The sequence below is a fragment of the Haliotis rubra genome, unplaced genomic scaffold, assembly GCF_003918875.1.
Source record: "Haliotis rubra isolate DU_JTF1 unplaced genomic scaffold, ASM391887v1 Scf418, whole genome shotgun sequence".
Lineage (NCBI taxonomy): Eukaryota > Metazoa > Mollusca > Gastropoda > Lepetellida > Haliotidae > Haliotis > Haliotis rubra.
In genome coordinates, this window is record NW_025767100.1 from 720,946 (window position 1) to 741,883 (window position 20,938).

Sequence of the window (20,938 nt, forward strand, 5' to 3'; positions counted from 1 at the left end):
AGCAATATCATGATGGGGGACACAAATTTTAACACACAATTTAAGCATATATTACAGTCATATTCAGTACTGTGGAAATGAGGGGCAGTGGGTTAGCCCAGTGGTTAAAGTACTGGCTCATCACGTCGAAGACCCAGGTTCGAATCCCCACATGGGTACAATGTGTAAAGCCCATTTCTGGTGTCCCCTGCCGTGATGTTCCTGGAATATTGCTAAAAGCGGCTTAAAACCAAACTCAGTCAGACTGGAAATTACAACATAAAGGAATGACTTGAAATACAGATAATTTATTGCTATGGATCATAACGACCGCACACTTGTAGTACAGGCAACAGTGTGTTGAGGGTTTCTTGCACCCTCTGTCTGCTGGAAGACCCTCCACAAAGTGATACGCTACTGTCATATCCACTGTGTTATGCGAGCTGATCATCTTATCCCCAAACCCTTGTGATTTAAACATTCAAAAATAGGACACTGTAGCTTTGTCATTTCCCCTGCTACAAGTGTCTGGTTCTAGCACATCAATGATAAGTTGTGCCATTCATGTATGCAGGATCTCATTTGCCATATATATTTATTTTCTGTGTAAATTGTCCAACAAAAAAGTGGTGTAAGAATGTAACAGTAACATATCCTTTGAGAGTTTTTAGCAGATCTAACTTTGTAAACAGACAGAATAATACTATGTAATTCTATTGGAGTACTATTACAATAGGTGACAATATCAATCAGCATTACTACTTAACACAGGAAATTATTCTGATTAGAGACTTCAACATTCATTGGCAAAATCAAGCCATTAATAAAGAGCTACATATGGAAAGGTACATAATATACCTACTATTGTGACATCAACATAAAAGGTTTTGTGGATCTAGCAGTTTGTCATGGCAAATCGTACAATACTCACACCAATATATCCCTTGCCAAGCAGTCAAAATGATTATTTCATTAAATGCAGTTAAAAATCAATTCAAAATCAAAACAAACAAAGCACCTTCAAACAACAAACAAGGAAGACTGAAAACAAAAGTGGAGTGAAGCTGCCGAAGAATGAACACAATCACGTCCCCCAGCCACAACACTGGCCGGCACACTTGTAGCGCTTGACAACATCATAAATCAAAGTCCACAGGACTGTCCATGACTAGAAGATCTTTCAAACATAAATAAGGATAAGTGAGTGAGTTGAGTGTTACGCCATGCTAGCACTTCTCCAGCACCATCTGTTGACAGTAGAGACTGGCTTTACACATTGTCCCCCAAGTGTGTTTTGAACATGACGAGTGACTGCCGCCACCACCACCACCAGGCAATCCATGACTCAACTCTTCTACTTCATAGCACTGCATCAATTATTAATTATCATGCAAATAAAGAACATGCTGTTTGACAAATGCTATTCAGATTTTAATCTTCATACATATGACATCATTGTCTGCTGAATAGGCCAAAATAATATTCATAAGCCTTAGACAGGTATGACTGAATGGACAAGTCTGACTGGATAGGCAAGTCTGACTGGATAGGCAAGTCTGACTGAATAGGCAAGTCTGACTGAAGAGACAGGTCTGATTGAATGGACAAGTCTCACGGCACATGTAAGTTACTGCTTTCTGTTATGTGTGTATTAAATCTGCACTCTGAGAGCCAATAGTCTGTCTGTGGTTAAGTCGGAACACACAACACAGTACCGATGCATCGTTGTCATTTGAAGATCAAGCATAAAATAACCAAATGTTAACAGAAAGCCTATAACAAAATCAATGCAGAAACCCTTAGCCTGACTAATATCAATGTGGTTGATTTGTGTCAACATCACCAGTCCTCAACATTTTCATCAAAAGACGATCACATCTCTTGCCTAATGGAATGTCATGATTTGTTTGTAAAAGAAATGCCTCATAAAATTTCATACATCACTATCAAAATATCTTTGGCAAAATACAAGAATCAATGACAAGTACAAGGATTAAGCCATCAAAAACTGGTATAAAATAAAACCCTGACCATATAACAAATAATTTGTGACATTTGATTTACATGTAATCCCTGCACACCTTACTCACAACATGAGGACAACACAGATGGGTTCTACTTCCCTTCTTGTCTACACAACAACCTGATGACCTTCACATCATCCTCACAGGGAACACACATCGAATTCCCATGAACGACACACAGTACCGACACAGAAACCCCATGGGCTTCACATGGCGCCTCCAGCAGGGTCTTCAAACGATGACCAGGTCAGTCTTGCTGTCCTTTGTGATCAGCTTCACTAAGCTTCCATTGGCTGGACGGTCTGTTCCAGCTGTCCACTTGTAGAACAGTCTGTAATAGAACAGCAGTATGGTCAGAACCACCAGCAGGGTCAAGGTTAGAGCAGGGTCAAGGTTAGAGCAGGGTCAAGGTTAGAGCAGGGTCAAGGATAGAGTAGGGTCAAGGTTAGAGCAGAATCAAGGATAGAGTAGGGTCAAGGATAGAGTAGGGTCAAGGTTGGAGCAGTGTCAAGGTTAGAGCAGGGTCTGATATTGTCGGAAACAAGTTCTGAAACCAGCTACAGCTGATGTCCAGTCAGAGGTGTCACGATAATGCCTACATCTCGTGATGTGTGTCATGGTTAGTTCAATTCAATGAAATTCTCATCATGGCTGCTTCACAAGTTTTTGCTTCCAACCATTTTGTTCAATGACAGGCAGAAAGTCAATGCCCTCCCCAGTGGTTATCAGGCCAGGCTGTTGTTAAACTTTACATCATAAAATAAATTAGAAAAGCAAGTGAAATTTATACATCAATACATGGGTAATGTATATAGATCAGTATCACGTGTAACTTCACAATACTTCACTTCATCTCCTGAATCATGACAAACACAGTGTTAGATCAAAAAGACATGACATCAGGCATCCAAGGGACATAACTCTTGGCCATCATGAGTGTTTGAGTAACTCCAGAAGGAAACATAGCATATCAGTGTAATATTTTACTCATAAGTATTACTCAGAAAACTACTTCCCATGCAGACACCTTGCACGAAGTAAGACATAACTAACAGAATATGTGTACAAAATGTCTAAGTTTAGTCTGTTTTATAACAAATCATTAAAAGGGTTTCCAAATCACCCTGGAAACATTATAAAATAGATACAAGAAAGATGGAAGAATGAGAACAGCAAAACACCCAAACCTCTCAGACATTGTTGCAGGGGTTAAAGAACGAATAAACTTTTGTATTTTGTACTCTTTTAACCATTACATATGAAAGACGTATGGTTAGTCTTAACACCAATTTCGTTCTTAAAAAACTTGTGGTTAATGAATACCGAGTGATTAAAGTTGCCAAAATGTCGCCTGCTTCACTCTCGCTCGCCAACAAAACCAGAGCGGTTACGAAACTCTGTCGCCAGAACACTACAGCGAACAGGAAGTGACGTCATATGAGGAAGGATTTTCAGTTAGTTGTATGTAAAATGTAAAACAAGCTCGTCATTTTGCTGATTTCTTGACGTCAACGAAGACATGCCGAATCGTTGCGTTGCCGTCAGTTGCTCCTAGGGGTCGGGTGATGGTGTCACCATGCACTGAGTTCCACCCGACCCCGTAGTTCATGCTAAATGGGTTATGTTTGTGAGTGCGAAGCGAGCGTTGTGGAAGCCTGGAATGATATCTTACTTGTGTTCAGATCGCTTCACGGAAGTTAAAGAATCAAAACTACTTACTAGTTGTAGTAAAATATGTATATGATTGATGACCATAAAGATTTTCCATAACACAACTTGTAACATAACAATTTCTTCCTCGCAAGCGAGGTTGTGGTCAAGGTGACAATAATATTGTAAGTAGTGTTATATTGACACCCACCTCGCTTCCACGAGAGAAATTGTTATGTTATAAGCTATGTCATGCAAAATCCTATTGGCCATCAATCAAATACATACTTTACTACCAGTATAAAGTAGTTTTGATTTTGTAACTCGGTGAAAACAAACCTAAAGAGCATTTATTCTCAGACTGGCGGATGTTCGCGATAGGGCGCCGCCATTTTTAAAAATCGTGAAGTCACTAGCTAAAGTCTGTTAAAGAAGTAATGAGATTATGGTTTGTTTTCATCAAGTTAGAAAATCAAAACTACTTTCTACTTGTAATTAAATATGTATCTGAATCATGACCAAAAGGATTTTGCATGACACAACTTGTAACATAACGATTTCTTCCACGGAAGCGAGGTGGGGGTCGAAGTGACAATACTGCGCAATAAATTTCTTGCTACATTCACGCGGAAAACGTCCACTCACCAGTATGTAGATACTAGTCAATGTACTAGGGTGAAAATACTGCGCGATAAATTTCTTGCTACATTCACGTAGTTAACGTCCACTCACCAGTATGTAGATACTAGTCAATGTACGTCTTTACATATGGTATTATAATCCTAATTAGTTTATTATCATACTTGTATGCATTTTGAAACTGAATAAAAAGCAGGCAATCTGCTGATACTTATGGTGAATTTATAACAGGACTGTGATATCTAGACAGTTTATAGTTTGCCAATGTGAATCATAATTCGCACACATGCCCTAGTCTCTCATTACACTTCACTGCGAAAAACAATGATTCTGTTGAAAGCTACGACAAATGAATAAAAACAAAATGCAAATATTAACTTAAAACAGACTAAAGTTATAGGAACAATGTCAGGCTATTACCTTGTTCGAGGAATGTATCCATCAATATCCACAAAAACGAGTGATATGCCATTCATCTGCAGCTGTTCCAAGTGATGTGTCTTTTAACAGTCTAATATGCGAAAAAGTGATATACCGTTCCAGGTTTTTTCACATTGGTGTATAGTCTCATTGGTCACCCAAGATAGCCCACCTGGCAACTAATTGCATAATGTCCACCATTCTTTAAAAAAACTAATTTAGTTAGCCAATAATGAGCTATCAATCAATGTATTGGTGGTTAATCCTTTGAAAGAAGGACATTGTTTTTACACAGACACTTTAAGACAGAGTGTATTCAGTATAGATTAGTAAATCTACATACATAAACACTACCTTTTGACAAATCCGCTGTGCAAGATAAAAGTAATTAATCAATCAGCGTGTTATCGGTTTATAATGTTGAGTATTTACTCCAGACACAAGAAATGCCAAATAGGAACCGTTGTCGGGTAATCTAAGTGGTGTTACCACTAATTATACCTGTTATAAATTCATTAACTGACCATCAAGTGAATGATGACAAATAACATGTGTAGGTTTATACCACCTAACACGGGTTACCAAGGGAGTATTAATTGCTGTATTGCATGCAATTTTAATTGCATGTGAAAACTTATGGGCCAACACTGTTTTGAGAATACGAACAGAACTTCATTGTTGCATAAGAAATACATATAAGCATTTGCTGTGTGCTAAAACTGTATGTACCTATTTACCTAAGTAAATTTCCAGATTCTTCTGGGGTTGTTTAGTTTACGGATTCAAATAAATCAAATATCAATGTTGAAGATCATACGTAATAGACGTCATATTTTTACATGATATGATTAAATATCGAGGTAAAAAATCCACAGAAATGGGATCAATTTGGATCAGTCATTATACCATCCAGGCATTAGAAAACCTGAAAAAGCCCACACTGCTTTGATACTTTATTACACTCAGACAAGAACTACCGGGGATATTTTCAAATAACGGCATCTGATGGGCATCCAGCCTTCCTAATGTCGCACTGTTTAGGTTGAAGAAATTAACCGTAACCGTGATGAGCGAGGCTGATCATCGTTTTCACTATCAATAGCGTCTGGTTCGACCAAATAAGGCTTAGCGACACCAAGCGATTTTGACAGAATCGTCTATGAAAACAAGTTATAACTCGGAAGCTAGGCAAAGCAGGTGACAAAATTAATTAACAGTAGATTGGGAGAACATATAGCTTTCATTTTTCACAACAATTGTCACGATTTCAGGTTCATACAAACCTGTAAACAAGATAATTTACCCCCTGAAATGTACATGATTTCTACATCGGCCCTCATATCTATTCCTCAAATGACGTCACAGAGACGCGCCCCTCTGATTGGTTGAAATTTCGTTCGCACGTGAGAATTGAGCACTGTTGTAAAAAAGGTTGATTTAAGTTATTTAAAGATCGAAAAGAGTAGTTTTAATGACAGCAGGGTTAGAAATCTCTTTGAAAAGTCTACTAGCCTTGAGGACTAGTGACTCTCACCAAACTACTAGTCCTCACACAATTTTGGTAGTCCTCAAATTTCAATCTTTAATAAACCAACTAATTAATTTGACTTGTCAAGCAGTATTGGCAGAGGTGTGGTATCATAACAAACAAAAACACAATATTAGATGCTTGATTGGCATTTTAGAAGATGATATTTGATGAACATAGAGATTTTTTCTGGGTTACATCTTCTTTTTATTCTCGAGGACAACGTTTCAGGGCTTGTTCTGGCCCCATCATCAGGTAAACTGAACAGTAACTGTTAACTCTGGCCGTGACGTCACAATGATATGACGACGCAATACATGTGGTGGTCAATAGATACAGATGACATGGCTCATACAAAATTGTTGATTGAATTAGAAATGTACAGAGACGTATTTATAAATATATAGAATGTAAAGTAATAGCAGTGTATACATAGAAATTATGCTTTATACATGGGAACAATGACGAGGGTAGGGTATTGTCTTATTGTTTTATGTACCATGCATTTGGGAAATCTGCAGTTTCTGAACACATTATGAATAATCCCGATCATGAAATTGACTGGGAAACTGAAGTCCTCTCAAAAAACATCAGTGCCTGGCGTAAACGCAAGTTGATTGAAGCTATCTTCATCAAACGCACAAAACCAGCAATAAACAGGGACCAGGGTGTCTACCTCCCAAATGCATGGTACATAAAACAATAAGACACTACCCTACCCTCGTCACTGTTCCCATGTATAAAGCATAATTTCTATGTATACACTGCTATTACTTTACATTCTATATATTTATAAATACGTCTCTGTACATTTCTAATTCAATAAATAATTTTGTATGAGCCATGTCATCTGTATCTACTGACCACCACATGTATTGCGTCGTAATATCATTGTGACGTCATAAGCATTGTGACGTCACGGCCAGAGTTAACAGTTACTGTTCAGTTTACCTGATGATGGGGCCAGAACAAGCCCTGAAACGTTGTACTCGAGAATAAAAAGAAGATGTAACCCAGAAAAAATCTCTATGTTAAACACACAATATGTTTTGGCATAGTTTAATTCAGTCATGACAGATGGATATGATCATATTATTCTAATAACACAACTACAACGTAAATAAGTTAATATTTAATGAAAATGCAAGCTTATACATTTATAATGTCCAGATAAACCACGAAGGAAGCAAAAAATGCAGCGAATTTTTCCATTTGTAACATGTCATAATTATCCCCTTACGTTTTTCTTTTCTATTTTTCATGTTTACGCAATCGGAAAACTATTATAAAGATATTTCTCAAATAATATGTATGGTCGAGTCTATTTCCCGATAACATTGGCTTTCCTTTCGTTAATTGATACAACAGTGGAAATACCTCCGTTTTGAAGCTTAGGTATAAAAACAAGTGAGGTGATTCGTTTGATGGCGGTATCGTTCGAAGCTCTGAACATCAACTATATCACTATACCCTTGCCAAGAGTATTTTCACAGTTGTAGAAGCGATTTGATTGGTTAAAGATTGGTTTCTAATGTCGCTTTTCTGTCACAGTCTGCTACTTAGTATCGTGATTGGTCAAAATCACACGTGACTTAAGGCAGCCAATCATATTACAGCAATGGATACCGCCGTAAATGGCTAAAACTTTTAGATTCATATGAAAGTTTTGGGTAAAATCATGCTATTCTGAGCGTGTTACGCAAAAGATCACCACTATACGTATATTATGGAACTTAGTGGACGTATCATGCTAGGTTATGACCTGTGACAAAAATGCTTCATGCATATATTTTAGCATTAAACATCGTGTCCGATCACGAAGTTCGAGGCGACAAAAGCCGAGATGTCACTTGAATTACATTACACGATCGCACAATAAAGATCGGAATAGTAAGTTATAATGTAGGTTTGACAACTTTTATGAGTACCGTTATTGAATATATTCTTCAATTTATTCAATTTGTTTAATTATCATCTCGAAACATCGTTACTTTGCTCTTTAACAACTTTGATGTGGACCCGTTGCCGAAGCATGTGTCCGAAAATCGTTTTTTCAAATAACATTGCGAAAAATAGCTTTTAATTTTAAGTTTGACGATAACATATGGTCATTTGAAATGTAATAAGTGTTTTCAGACATTGTGAAAAGTGATAGATTTAATTAATGAATCATATGTTAGTTAGGTTCCTAAAGTTCTATATCATTTTGATGCGACTACTGCCTGGTAGCCCGGCGGACTAGTACTGTTAGATGTTTTGGTAGTCCTCCGGGAGATTTACTAGCCTTGGGCTAGTGGACTATCGTAGATTTCGAACCCTGTGATAGGGTTTCATTTATAACGATGTCAATTAGTTATTTATGTATTTGTACCCCCAAGAGTATATGTGATCTTTACGACTCAAGGAGAAGTACTGGGTCTGTGGGGATCCCAGTCCCAGGGAATTAACCATGAACATCATCAGTTGGGCACAGTAGCTTGTGCTCTACTATATTCTGTATCCATACAATTGTAAAATCCCTGCCATCATTTGGATAAAGTATTGTTTATTGGAGACAGACTTTTCAAAGAAGCACTTACTCAGCAACAAACTCGAGTGGGGTCCAGGTGCTGAAATCTGCGTTGGGCATGAACTTCCGGTTCATGGGCGTGTCAAGCGTCACACTGAAACAACGACAGGGAGCATTTCATGTTTCAGTGTCAGAATACAAACTTAAACTGATGTGAATGTCAAGTGACCCAGTGTGAAAATAATGGACTTAAGTTTCAGCAATTTAAGTGACCAAGTTTCAAAGTGCCTGGAAATGGTTCCAGCAAATGCTTTGAATGTCCAGAACCTACGGCAGTATGGCAGCTGATAGGCTGTTGGCAGGCATCCCACTCTCATTAGCAGCAAGACTCTTCACCAGCTGGTGGGCGGCAGCCTTGGCCAGACCATACCGATCATACCTGGGAAATAAAGGGAAACAAAGTCTAACCGATCTGGGAAATTCAGGAGTGGGTGTGGATGTGGATAAAAGTGAAGATAAGGATGAGGGGTGAGAGTGTGTGGGTGAGGGAGTGAGGGTGGCGTTAGAGGTGTGGGTGTCGGTGTGGATTAGGGTGTGGGTGAGGGTGAAAGTGAGGTGAGTGTGAGGTGAGGGATGGCCTGGGAAATAAAGGGGAAACAAGTCTAAGCTGGACCATACCTGGGAAATTCAGGAGTGGGTGTGGATGTGGATAAAAGTGAAGATAAGGATGAGGGTGAGAGTGTGGGTGAGGGTGAGGGTGAGCGTTAGGGTGTAGGTGTCGGTGTGGATTAGGGTGTGTGGTGGGTGTGGGTGTGGGTGAGGGTGAGGGTGAGGGTGAGGATGTGTGGGTGTGGGTGAGGGGTATGAGGGTGTGTGATGGTGATGGTGTGGGTGAGAGGTGATGTGGGTGAGGGGTGAAGGTGAGGAGGGTGAGGGTGTGGGTGTGGGGTGTGGGTGAGGGTGAATTAGGGAATTGAATGTAAAGAGACAGGTGTGGAGTTCGAGGCAGAAGTGAGGATGTGGGTGTGGGTGAGGGTGAGAAGTGTGGGTGTGGGTGTGGAGTGTGGGTGTGGGTGAGGTGTGGGAATTAATGGAGTGTGATATGTGGGTGTGGGTGAGGGTGTGAGTGAGGGTGTGGTGTGTGGGTGTGGGCAAAAGTGAGGATGTGAGTGTGGGTGTGGGTGAGGGTGAGGATGTGGGGTGTGGGTGAGGGTGAGGGTGTGGGTGAGGGTGAGGTGTGGGTGAGTGTGGTGAGGGTGTGGGTGTGGTGTGGTGTGGTGTGGTGTGGTAGTGTGGTGGTGTGGTGTGGTGTGGTGCGGGTGTGGTGTGGTGGTGTGGTGTGGGGTGTGGGTGTGGAGTGTGGGTGAGGTGTGGTTGTGGGTGAGGTGTGGAGTGTGGGTGAGGAGGTGTGGGGGTGTAGTTGAGGTGTGAGTGAGGGTGTGGGTGAGGGGTGTGGAGTGTGGAGTGTGAAGGTGTGGGTGTAGGTGTGGAGTGTAGGTGTGGAGGTGTGAGTAGAGTGTGGTGTGGGGTGTGCAAAGTGAGGATGTAGGTGTGGGTGAGGGTGAGGGGTGTAGGTGTAGGTGTAGGTAGTGTAAAATTTCATCCCCTCCTTCCCAGGTACTTGGCTGCAATACTGGAGGAGAGCACCGGCGATCCATACACTCTGCTTCCACATCATGTCTGCATTCTTCACCAGATCTGTAACCATGGCAACACAAGCTGTTATCAACATGGTTCAAGCAGGACAAACAACTTGTGTTTCTGACTACCAGAATGCCAGAATGATAACACAAACATGATAAATAGTCAGACAAGACCATCCTGTAAGTTTACAAGGGCAAGTATCGGGACATTAGTAATCAATCTTTATTTATACTGAAGGCCACAGGCCCATAGTTAGATTAACAACTAGTCTCTGAAATGAACATATATTACTGAAAAAAGTTCATAGTAAAACAATATAATATAATGAAAAGGAGCCCTGAAGCTGAGTAAATCTAGACTTGCCACATTTTCTAGACTTGCGTAGGCTTTCTTGGATATATTTGCTTCAGGGTCTGTACGACAGACTAGCCCATAGTATACAAGACTGACTGCTTTTATCTATGCAATATCATAGAAAATAATAATATAGTCACATCACAATATGTCATATCACATCAAAATGTATCACATCATATAACATCGCATTACACATACTATGTCGTATCACATCATATCATAACACACGATATCACACCATATCATATCATATCATATCATATATCACACCACACCACACCACATCATACCATATCATATCAAATAACAATATAAGTACATACATTCTATGAATTATTATGTTATTTCTTAGAGACAATGCCTGATAGATAAAGGTTGACAACTTACAGATAAGAACATTGTCATCAGTACTCATTAACAAAGAAAATTTCTCCCTATCGGGATATACAGAATAATATGTTGGGACATATTTTTTTTCTCAAATCACAATATAATGGGCAAATTAAGAGGAAGTGATATTCATCTTCTACACAATTAAGATCACAAAATGTATAAATTCTATTTTCTCTCTCTATTTTATGATATCTCCCTGTTTCAATTGCCAAGGAACACCTAAACTGAGCAAATGCCTTTGAGAATTTCATGATATTTAGTGAAAACAGATAATTCTCTCTGTATATATGGGTTTAAACATTCTATAATAGAAACATTTACTTGACAATGACAGTGCTACAACCCATTCTTGTGTATATATATCTTTGAGCCTTTGAGTAACATTATTCACAAAATGTGTATGAAAGTCAACATTTGCCTTTTTGCCATACCATCCCAAAACCTATTGTATTTAACAATTCTCGAGAATGTTAGTCACGCAGTTAGTCTTCCGTTGTTATCGTACATTAACATCATATCATAACACTGTCTAGAGGTATCGATCAGATGGCATATATAACAGACATATCAATATTTTATTATTCTAGCTTTAGCAAAAATGTGGTATGGGAAATCTTCCACAATCTCCATATACCATGGCATTAGGTGTACTTGCTTTCACTCCTAAAATGTATTGCAAGTATATAAAGCGTATTTTCTCAATTACCTCAAAATGATTGAAACCCCATACCTCTGAACCATACAATAGAATAGGAAGGATTTTTTTATCAAATATTTTGAAAAGGAATGATAATCAATATCTGAGTTTGTGAATGCTTTTGAGAACCCCAATAAGTACCTTTTTGGCTTGTGTTGAACAATATTTAGTATGTGCTGAAAAGCCAAGACGATTAGTGAAGTAGACTCCAAGATATATATATGATTGTGTGACTTGGAGCGGCTCTCCTTTATAATACCATTTTTCCGTTTTAGATAGTTTGCCCCCATTTTTGAATACAACTATTCTAGTTTTCTCAAAATTAACAGTTAATCCTGCCTCATTGCAATAATGTTCCAACTCATGTATATGCCTTTGTAATCCAACAACAGTAGTCGCAAACAAAATCATATCATCAGCAAACAACAATAAAAACAACTGTGTCAAACAGGGATGTAACTGGATCTATGAGTACCATTCTGTTGTATTATCGAAGCAAATTCATTAATGAACATTGAGAACAGGAATGGACTCAAAATACAGCCATGTCTCAGCCCAGCATTGCAATTGAAGGTATCTGATATTTCATAATTATTTCTGATGCAAACTTTCACATCATATATCTTCTGTAGCAGTCTATTCATCTTAGAGCTAATACCATGTTTTTGCATTATCCCCCAAAGTTTTTCTCTCTGTATTGAATCAAACGCTTTCTTAAAATCGACAAACAAAGCATACATTTTCTTTCCCTTTGTATTTAGACACTTTTGAACAATTGAATTTAGTATAAAGATGTTATCAACAGTGCCTCATCCTGCCCTAAAGCCAGCTTGAGATTCATCTATTTTATCAAAGTATTTGCCCAATAAGTCAAGCTCTTGTTGATGATATAGACAAAACCTTTCCCAATATACTGAACAGATTCATACCTCTATAATTCTCAACATTATTAATGTTCCGCTTTTATGAATTGGAATAATAATTCCAATAGTCCAAGACGATGGAAAATTACAGCTCTCTAAAATAACATTAAAAATCAACTCAAAGTAAGGTAATAAGATATCTTCAGAATATTTAATAAATTCAGGTAAAATATTATCAACACCCGCTGCTTTATTACCCTTAAGTGTCTTATACTATCTATAATTTCTTGTCTGGTAATAGGTGGATCTAGAATATCGTTAGTCAATAGGTCAAAGTCAGTTGGTGTGCTTGTACGTACATTAGTACACTCGTGGCCAGCACTTACATCCTCCATTACATCATTGCTAGTTGATGTAAACAATTGTTTGATATGTTTAAACCACTCACGGGTACTGATATCATGTTTTGTAGACTGTTTACCATTCCAGCCTAGAAGGATTGACCAAAACTCTTTAGAATTGATATAGTTTTCTAGTTTTATCTGTTTTTGTTTATAGTATTCTGTTCTTTTCTGCTTACACTTAGCGTTATATAGGCTTCTAACTAAATGGTACTCATCTAAGTGCTGTTTGTCTTTATAAATTCTGAACTGATTTAATTTCCGGCAACGCTCAGCTTTCAAACGCCTACATTCACTATCAAACCATGGGCTGTTCTTACTAAAATATCTATGTGCCAATTTTCGTTTCATACACATTTGCAGCTGAGCACAAAGCCTCTGCAATATATTCTATACTCTGATTGATATCACTAAAGGCTGTATCTAAACATTTATCGAGTAAGTCCTGCACACTATCTGAGAACATATTTTGTCTAAACTCATCCGATTTTTCTTCATTCCAAACAAACTTATAACTATGATTCAAACCATCTCTTATTACATCATATTCCAACTTGTGTGTTGTACAGTCAATTTGAGTCAGAAACGGACCGATGAATTGCAAATTTTATCATTGTACAAAATTGCCACATAAATATAAATAGTACACATGTTTATCATTTACTAATACCCAACAGCTTTCTTATATTTGAACATTTTCCAGACGCCACCAAAAAAGTTGTTTAAGAAACTATCATCATTGAAAACGCAAAAGTTGTTATCTGTCGCGGCGGGGTGAAACCGCAGAAATGGAACAGGCACTATCTCGTCGTGCACAGGATACACATGCCTGATGAAAAATGAAGTTGAATGCTGACATGAAACAGTTGATGATTAAAGTGTACGATTTTTTCCGTGCTGAAGCCAAAAGGGGCAAACCATTTTATGCCATTAATAAAATCCGTAAGCGGGCAGCAAAAGCTTTAGGAGTATCAGCAAGGGTACTGACAAATGTTCTGGAACACAAACATTGTGCGGATGATGCGAAGCAGGTAGGGGTCGTGTCAAAATCACACAAATTAAAACATTTGGACAACTTTCAAAAGAACCTTGTAAGGCAGTCTATCAACAAGCTCTATTCTGAAAGCAAATACATGTCGCTGAAAATTTTAAAAAAGCATTTGAAGCAAGAACACAACCTCAGAGTATCAAAGTACACACTCTGGCGACTCTTACACTCTTTCCGGTATCGTTATAAGAAAATTTCGGGGGCGAATAGGTCAGTTCTCTGTGAACGGCCCTGATATCGTTTGCTTGAGAAATAATTTTCTCAGGGTCATATAGAAGAAGCGCAAGGAAAGGGTTCGAGCCAGTGTACTTGGACGAGACCTGGGTCAATGCCTCGCACACTGCCAGCAGAAAGTGGGTAACTGATGGGGGTGATAAGGGGTCACGAAAGCTGCCTCTAGGGAAGGAGAGACTAATCATTCTCCATGCTGGTTGCTCCAGCAAAGGCTTTCTCCCAGGCTGCGACTTGGTATTTAGGGCAAAGTCCAGAGATAACAGAGACTACCATTCCGAGATGAATGGTGCGGTTTTCCTCGATTGGGTTAAAAACAAGTTGGTACCAGCTCTACCAGAGAAGTCTTTTATCGTAATGGACAATGCCCCATACCACAGCGTGCAGGACCCGACAGTAAAGCCCGACATCGAACAGTCGAAAAGGTGATATGATATCATGGCTCGACAAATTTCAGATCGCACAGCCTTCAAAGGCAACGAAGCCTCAGCTATATGAGATCATAAAAACCCACAAAGGTGAACCTTTCTACACAGTTGACAGTTACATAAAAAGTAAGGGTCACGATTTTCTGCGACTTCCACCCTATCACTGTGACCTTAACCCCATTGAAATGATATGGGGTATTGTCAAAGGAGATGTTGCCAGATCAAACACAACTTTTAGATTACATGACGTAGAGGTTTTGGTTAAGGAATCCCTTAACAAAATCACGACTGAAACTAGACAAAACTGTGTCAACAAGGTAGCTAACGCCATTGAACAAGGTTACTGGTCTCGGGGATGGCTTACAACAGGCAACTGTGGCACCACTTGTCATCCCTTTAAGTCATTGACTATGACACTCGACGGACGAGGAACCGACAGGTCTCCGAATAGATTTTGAGATGTCCCCGCCATGACTGGCTGTTCCGTTTCTGCGGTTTCACACCGCAGCGACAGATAACAACTTTTACGTTTTCAATGATGATAGTTTCTTAAACAACTATTTTGGTGGAGTCACGGAAAATTTTCAAATATAAGAAAGCTGTTGGGTATTAGTAAATGATAAACATGTGTACTATTTATATTTATGTGGCAATTTTGTACAATGATAAAATTTGCAATTCAACGGTCCGTTTCTGACTATAACGGACTGTAATCAATTTCATCGTGACTGGGAGGTATGTCAACTCTGTGCGAGACTGTATATTGAAGTCAGTACAAGATGAGAACAGACATGATGATGCAATGATATAATCAATTTCTCTGGCCCCCACTGACCCGAGAAATGTAAAATCTCCAATATTTTTGTCATCCGCATGTCCCATTCATGATATGGATATTCAAAACAGCACATAATTCTACCAAAGATCGTCCAAATGAATTAACAGTCTTGTCGACAGAATCTTGTGAGGTTAAATTGATCTACTAGGAATTTCCAATTTGACGTGTCTGTTTCTATATATTCAAGTATATCATCCTCAATAAAGTCCGGGTCATTTCCTGTTCTCGCATTGAAATCTCTGCTACACAAAACAGATGCATCTGGATGATCTGACAATATATCTACTAGATTTTCCTGTAACAACTGAATCCCGTTTTTACAATGTACGTTTGTCTTTTCATATCAAGTTGACCCCTCAGGGTGTACATATACACAGGAATATAACAGATCTTTATCGTTACATAATGACTTATCAAATAAAATGTTAACTGCATTTTCAGTAATTATACACCATTTAATATATTGTCTAAGACATTTTCTAACTAGCACAACTATGCCACCTGATAATCTCCCGCAGTGAGATAACTTATCTGCAGGTTTCATGAACGTGACATAGTCATCAAATATATTATCAACATCACATTAATCCACGTTTCGGTAAGTCCGATAATCTCAAATGTTTTGATATACATGAGGAACTCAGTATCGGTTAATTTAGATGATAAGCCAGACACATTCCAAAATAGAAATGATTGATGATAAAACTCATCAGGTGACGTGGTTGACTGAGCAGAGGGTGAGTGATGCGCCGTACAATCACTGGGTGGATCAGTGTCAGAAGTTAGACCCTGGCCACACCCCTATTGGTACCGACCACGTCTAGAGTGAGACCTGAGGTTTCTAGAGATACCACCCCCAGCCTGTGGCCCGTGGGTAGTCAGCGCTCTCATCCTGCTCTCCCTCCTGCTGACCCTGAGGCACTTTAGTATTCCAGCAAATGTGTGGGGACACCAGAAAATGGGAACATGTGGGGAAACCCTACTGTTATGAAACTTTAACCACTAGGAATTTATAGTAACATCAGCAATATTTCCGCCATATCGTGACTAAAACAAGTCATACACAATGTATTGATACAAAATACACTTATATTATAATATCTCTCCAGAATGGACAGTGTAACAACTACATTATCACAGATAGAGATTTAAAACTAGCATTTAACTTAAACAATTACATCTACTGAATTACAAGCCTAAAATGTATGCTATATCCTTTGTTGATCACACTCAACAATATTGCAGCTGTTACAGCATCTAGTAAGTGTCAACTTCGGACCAAACAAACCAGGGACTGACATCATGAGCAGCTGGTAGAATATCAATTATCAGTATGGGGCAACCAAGCAATCAAACCCAGTGACATCTCTTACAACAAGACTGAAGCATACGCAGGAAGGCAGGGTAGCTGGTTAAATTGTTCGCTCATCATGCCGAAGATCTGGTTCCATTACCCACATGGGCACAATGTGTGGAGCCCATTTCTGGTGTCCCCTGCCATGACATTCCTAAAAGCAGTGTAAATCTCAACTCCCTGACTGAAGCATACACTGATTGGCACCAGTTCTGACCCTGAAGATTCAGTAGAGAGTTAAAGGGGTACTTCTGAACACTGACTTAATGATGAACACAGGCTACCCACCGCCCCCTCTAATAAGGTCGACCCGTGAAGGTCCGGGTTAGAGTGAACCTTAGTAACCCATGCATGTCATAAGAGGCGACTAACCGGATTGAGTGGTCAGGCTCGCTGACTTGGTTGACACATGTCATCGGTTCCCAATTGCGCAGATCGATGCTCATGCTGTTGATCACTGGATTGTCTGGTCCAGACTCGATTATTTACAGTCCGCCCCCATATAGCTGGAATATTGCTGAGCATGGCGTAAAACTAAACTCACTCACTCTAACAAGGAAACATGAACATACCCTTAGAAGCAGCATTGCCTCCAGCCCAGCCCCCAGCAACACATAAGATGGCATCCACCTTATTTTCCCCCAGGACACCATCAATGCTCTTCACAACGTCATCTTCCTGTGCTATCCAAGACTCGGCTACCTTCACAATCACATTGGCATCTGCATCTTCATTGGGGTGAAGGTCAATGGAGCCTACCCACTGAAAGGGGAAACATTCTGTTACAACTACTGCAAAGAGCTTATCAAACATCCAAAGTTTACAATGTAACCCTCCTCAACACACATTCACAGCATCAGTCAATGTGTGTATCACACAGATGCAAGAAGTGTTTCAACCAAAACACAGTCAACATCAGTCAATATATGCACCAATACCTATGAACATACAAGATACTTGGGTGGTGTCTTAAATTTTACAGACTATCTCAATGTTGTGTGATTGTTAATAATCTATTGCTGTAGTAGAGTGTAACCAATGAAATATCAATCTATAACGACACATACTGTAAACAAACTTTATGGATAACAACTTCTTTATTAAGAAAACCATCTTTAATAATAAGGAAGTTGTTATCCATAAAGTTTGTCCATATTGTACTTCCCAACTTTTAAAATGCCACTCAAAGAAGTTAAGACACATTTCAAATATTGCAATCGTAACATCAGTATCAATATCAGTTGAAGTCATGAGCATCATACCACAAACATGTAACTACTAAAGATTATTATGGTTCGCCTTAATGTCCTTCTAAATGTAAAGACAATTTTGAAATTCATCCCCAAATCCTAACCACATATACATTCAAAACAAAGGTCATCAGAAGATGACAAATCCCCCCGGCCCCTACAAATTTGAAAGAACAAATCATCTGACAGTTACTGAAAGTCCAACTTGATGAGAGAAGTTCTGTGTAATCTGTCTGTTGGTATACAAGAGTAGTTATTGAGCTATCAAAACAATAACATGGAATTGGGATTCGTAACTTTGAACTTCTACGTCAAGTACATGCCATTATCAAAGTCATTGGAAAACAAGTGTTTGCCACTGATATGGCAATGTCCGCCGCCGCTAAAGAATGGAATATCCATATTTACTACTTTATATTTTTTTGGTCACATAAATGATGCCTGAAATGACTGGTGTCTGCATAATCACCCAATGTAGGCTGTCAACATTAATTGAAAACATTGGGTGCAATGTTTTATGAGATATCACGTTTAAATAAGTTTGAAAAGCGGTCAAAGTGTCGTGGTGACCTTGAAGGTAAGGTCAAGGTGACCCAAATACAGCAGTGTCTGTGTAATCCCCCAATGTAAGCTATCACCAAATTTGAAGACATTGGGTACAACAGTCCATGAGATATCGCGTTAACAAGAGTTTGAAAAGTGGTCAAAGTGTCATGGCGACCTTGAAAATAAGGTCAAGGTCACCCCAATCGACTGGAGTCTGCGTAATCCCCCAATGTAGGCTGTCACCAAATTTTAAGACATTGGGTACAACAGTTCATGAGATATCGCATTAACAAGAATCGGGACGTACGTACGGAGGCCGCTGAATACATAGTCCCCCGTTCCGCATTGCGGCGGGGGACAAAAATACAAATCCTAAAGATCACTAACAGCAAAAGGCAGCAATGGACAACCTGTTTTTTGTGTGCGCACAGTTTCAAGAAAGAATACCTATTAGTTTCAGAGCTATGGTCTGTACAAACACACCACTATGAACAGAGTCAAAGTCAAACATTTTGCCACGGAATCAGGAAACAAATTCATTTCTTAGAATTCCTAAATAGCAAAAGGCACCACTTCAGCCCTTGGTTAATTGGTTAATACATGTACCAGATTTGGATGAAAAGTGTCTCATGGTTTTTTAAACCAAGTCCAAATTGTTTTTATTGAAAGCAAGAAAAAAATGCCATAATTCTGCAAGAAGCACAAGGCACTACTTCAGGATCTGTTTGATATGTCTGCTAAGGGTTGTTGATAGATATTGAACAATTTTTTAGTTATGCGTGGGAAACGAAATCCACTCCTTTTTGAGACAAAATCCAAATTGTTTTCATGGAAATCGATTAAAATAAAATGCCCAAAATCAGTAAATAGCAAAAAACACTACTTTAGGGTCTGTTTGATACATCATCCAATTTTTTTGAAAGATATCAAACGGTTTTCGAGTTATGCTCCGGAAACAAAATGATTACAGATGGACAGTCAAGATGATGACTCGGGGAGATTTTATGGGATACTTTATGAGCTGGCTTGTCATGGTGACTGAATTAATACAAATACAAGAGACAGTCGGCTGTCTCGCATACACATAATGTCAATGATGAATAATTGATGTCTTAGATTTAAGTCACTAGGTGTATTATTAAAAATATAACTTATCAACTACCAACATAACAGAAATGTATAAAACACATACATGAAAAAATCATAAATGTATGCTGGCTGTTTAATCAAGCATATGATATGTAAATTATCTACCCTGTTCAGCGCCATTGAGCAGCTCAAAGTTGGAAAATAGGCGCTATACAAATTAATTATTATTATTATATTATTAACAGAAGAGAAAGAACTGATATGTTTTTGAAAAGCGTTCCTCTCTAAATTTAGGATAATGTATTGATTTTTAAAATCAATTGTATACATCCATGTAGATGAAAAAGTTGCATGCAGAGGACTGAATTTACACTTTGAACAAGTATGCAAAACAATATGGATCATAGCAGATATTCCTGATCAAACGTTAGGTTCATGTGACTATATGTTTAAATGTTTCTTCTTCCATCAGAGATCTGAATGGCGGATCTAAAGATTTGTTTAAACAATTTGTATTTCATAGTTTCATCTTTTCCTTAAAACACGAAGGCTACAACGTTCTTCTCCAAAATATGAGAGCCAGAAAGTATACTGACCACGATTCAAATTTAAAAATCAATAAATTTTCTTTAGCCGAGATTAAAGAAGAGCACGTCCAAAAAATATTGCGGGCGCTTTATCACTCTTTTATGCTTCAGACAGCATGTGCATGACTCGTAAGTAAAACCAAAACCAGCATGCAACAGGAATAGAATGTCATCCAAGGTCACCAGCTCCTGTCTCAATGGCGCAAGGCCTGTGACAGTGTCAAAGAGATTTATGATGTTGATTGATGCAAAGCTGTGACGTAGGCCACTTCCGTAGTTGTTCTACACGCTGATTTCGAGACTGGGAAGAAAAGCTTTTGACTGCAATGGAATCAGCATCACGTAAGAAATGCACGTACATAATTTTGAGCTTTGAAATATTTCACAATCACAGAACCCAGTGCACCTCGTCCACCATACACCAACACGCGACCACCTTGCGCCGCCATCTTGATACAATGCC

The 20,938-nt window shown here is 38.8% G+C and overlaps 1 protein-coding gene across 1 annotated transcript; it reads right to left on the reverse strand.

Moving 5' to 3' along the window:
- Window positions 1–271: 271 nt before the first annotated feature.
- LOC124288433 (dihydropteridine reductase-like) lies at window positions 272–20,924 on the reverse strand. Its single transcript, XM_046724952.1, is given in 7 exon segments — window positions 272–2,334; window positions 8,820–8,903; window positions 9,081–9,204; window positions 10,318–10,402; window positions 10,404–10,447; window positions 17,576–17,765; window positions 20,835–20,924. Coding segments are annotated over 7 exon segments (717 nt in total). The 3' UTR covers window positions 272–2,234.
- Between the last annotated feature and the right edge of the window lie 14 nt (window positions 20,925–20,938).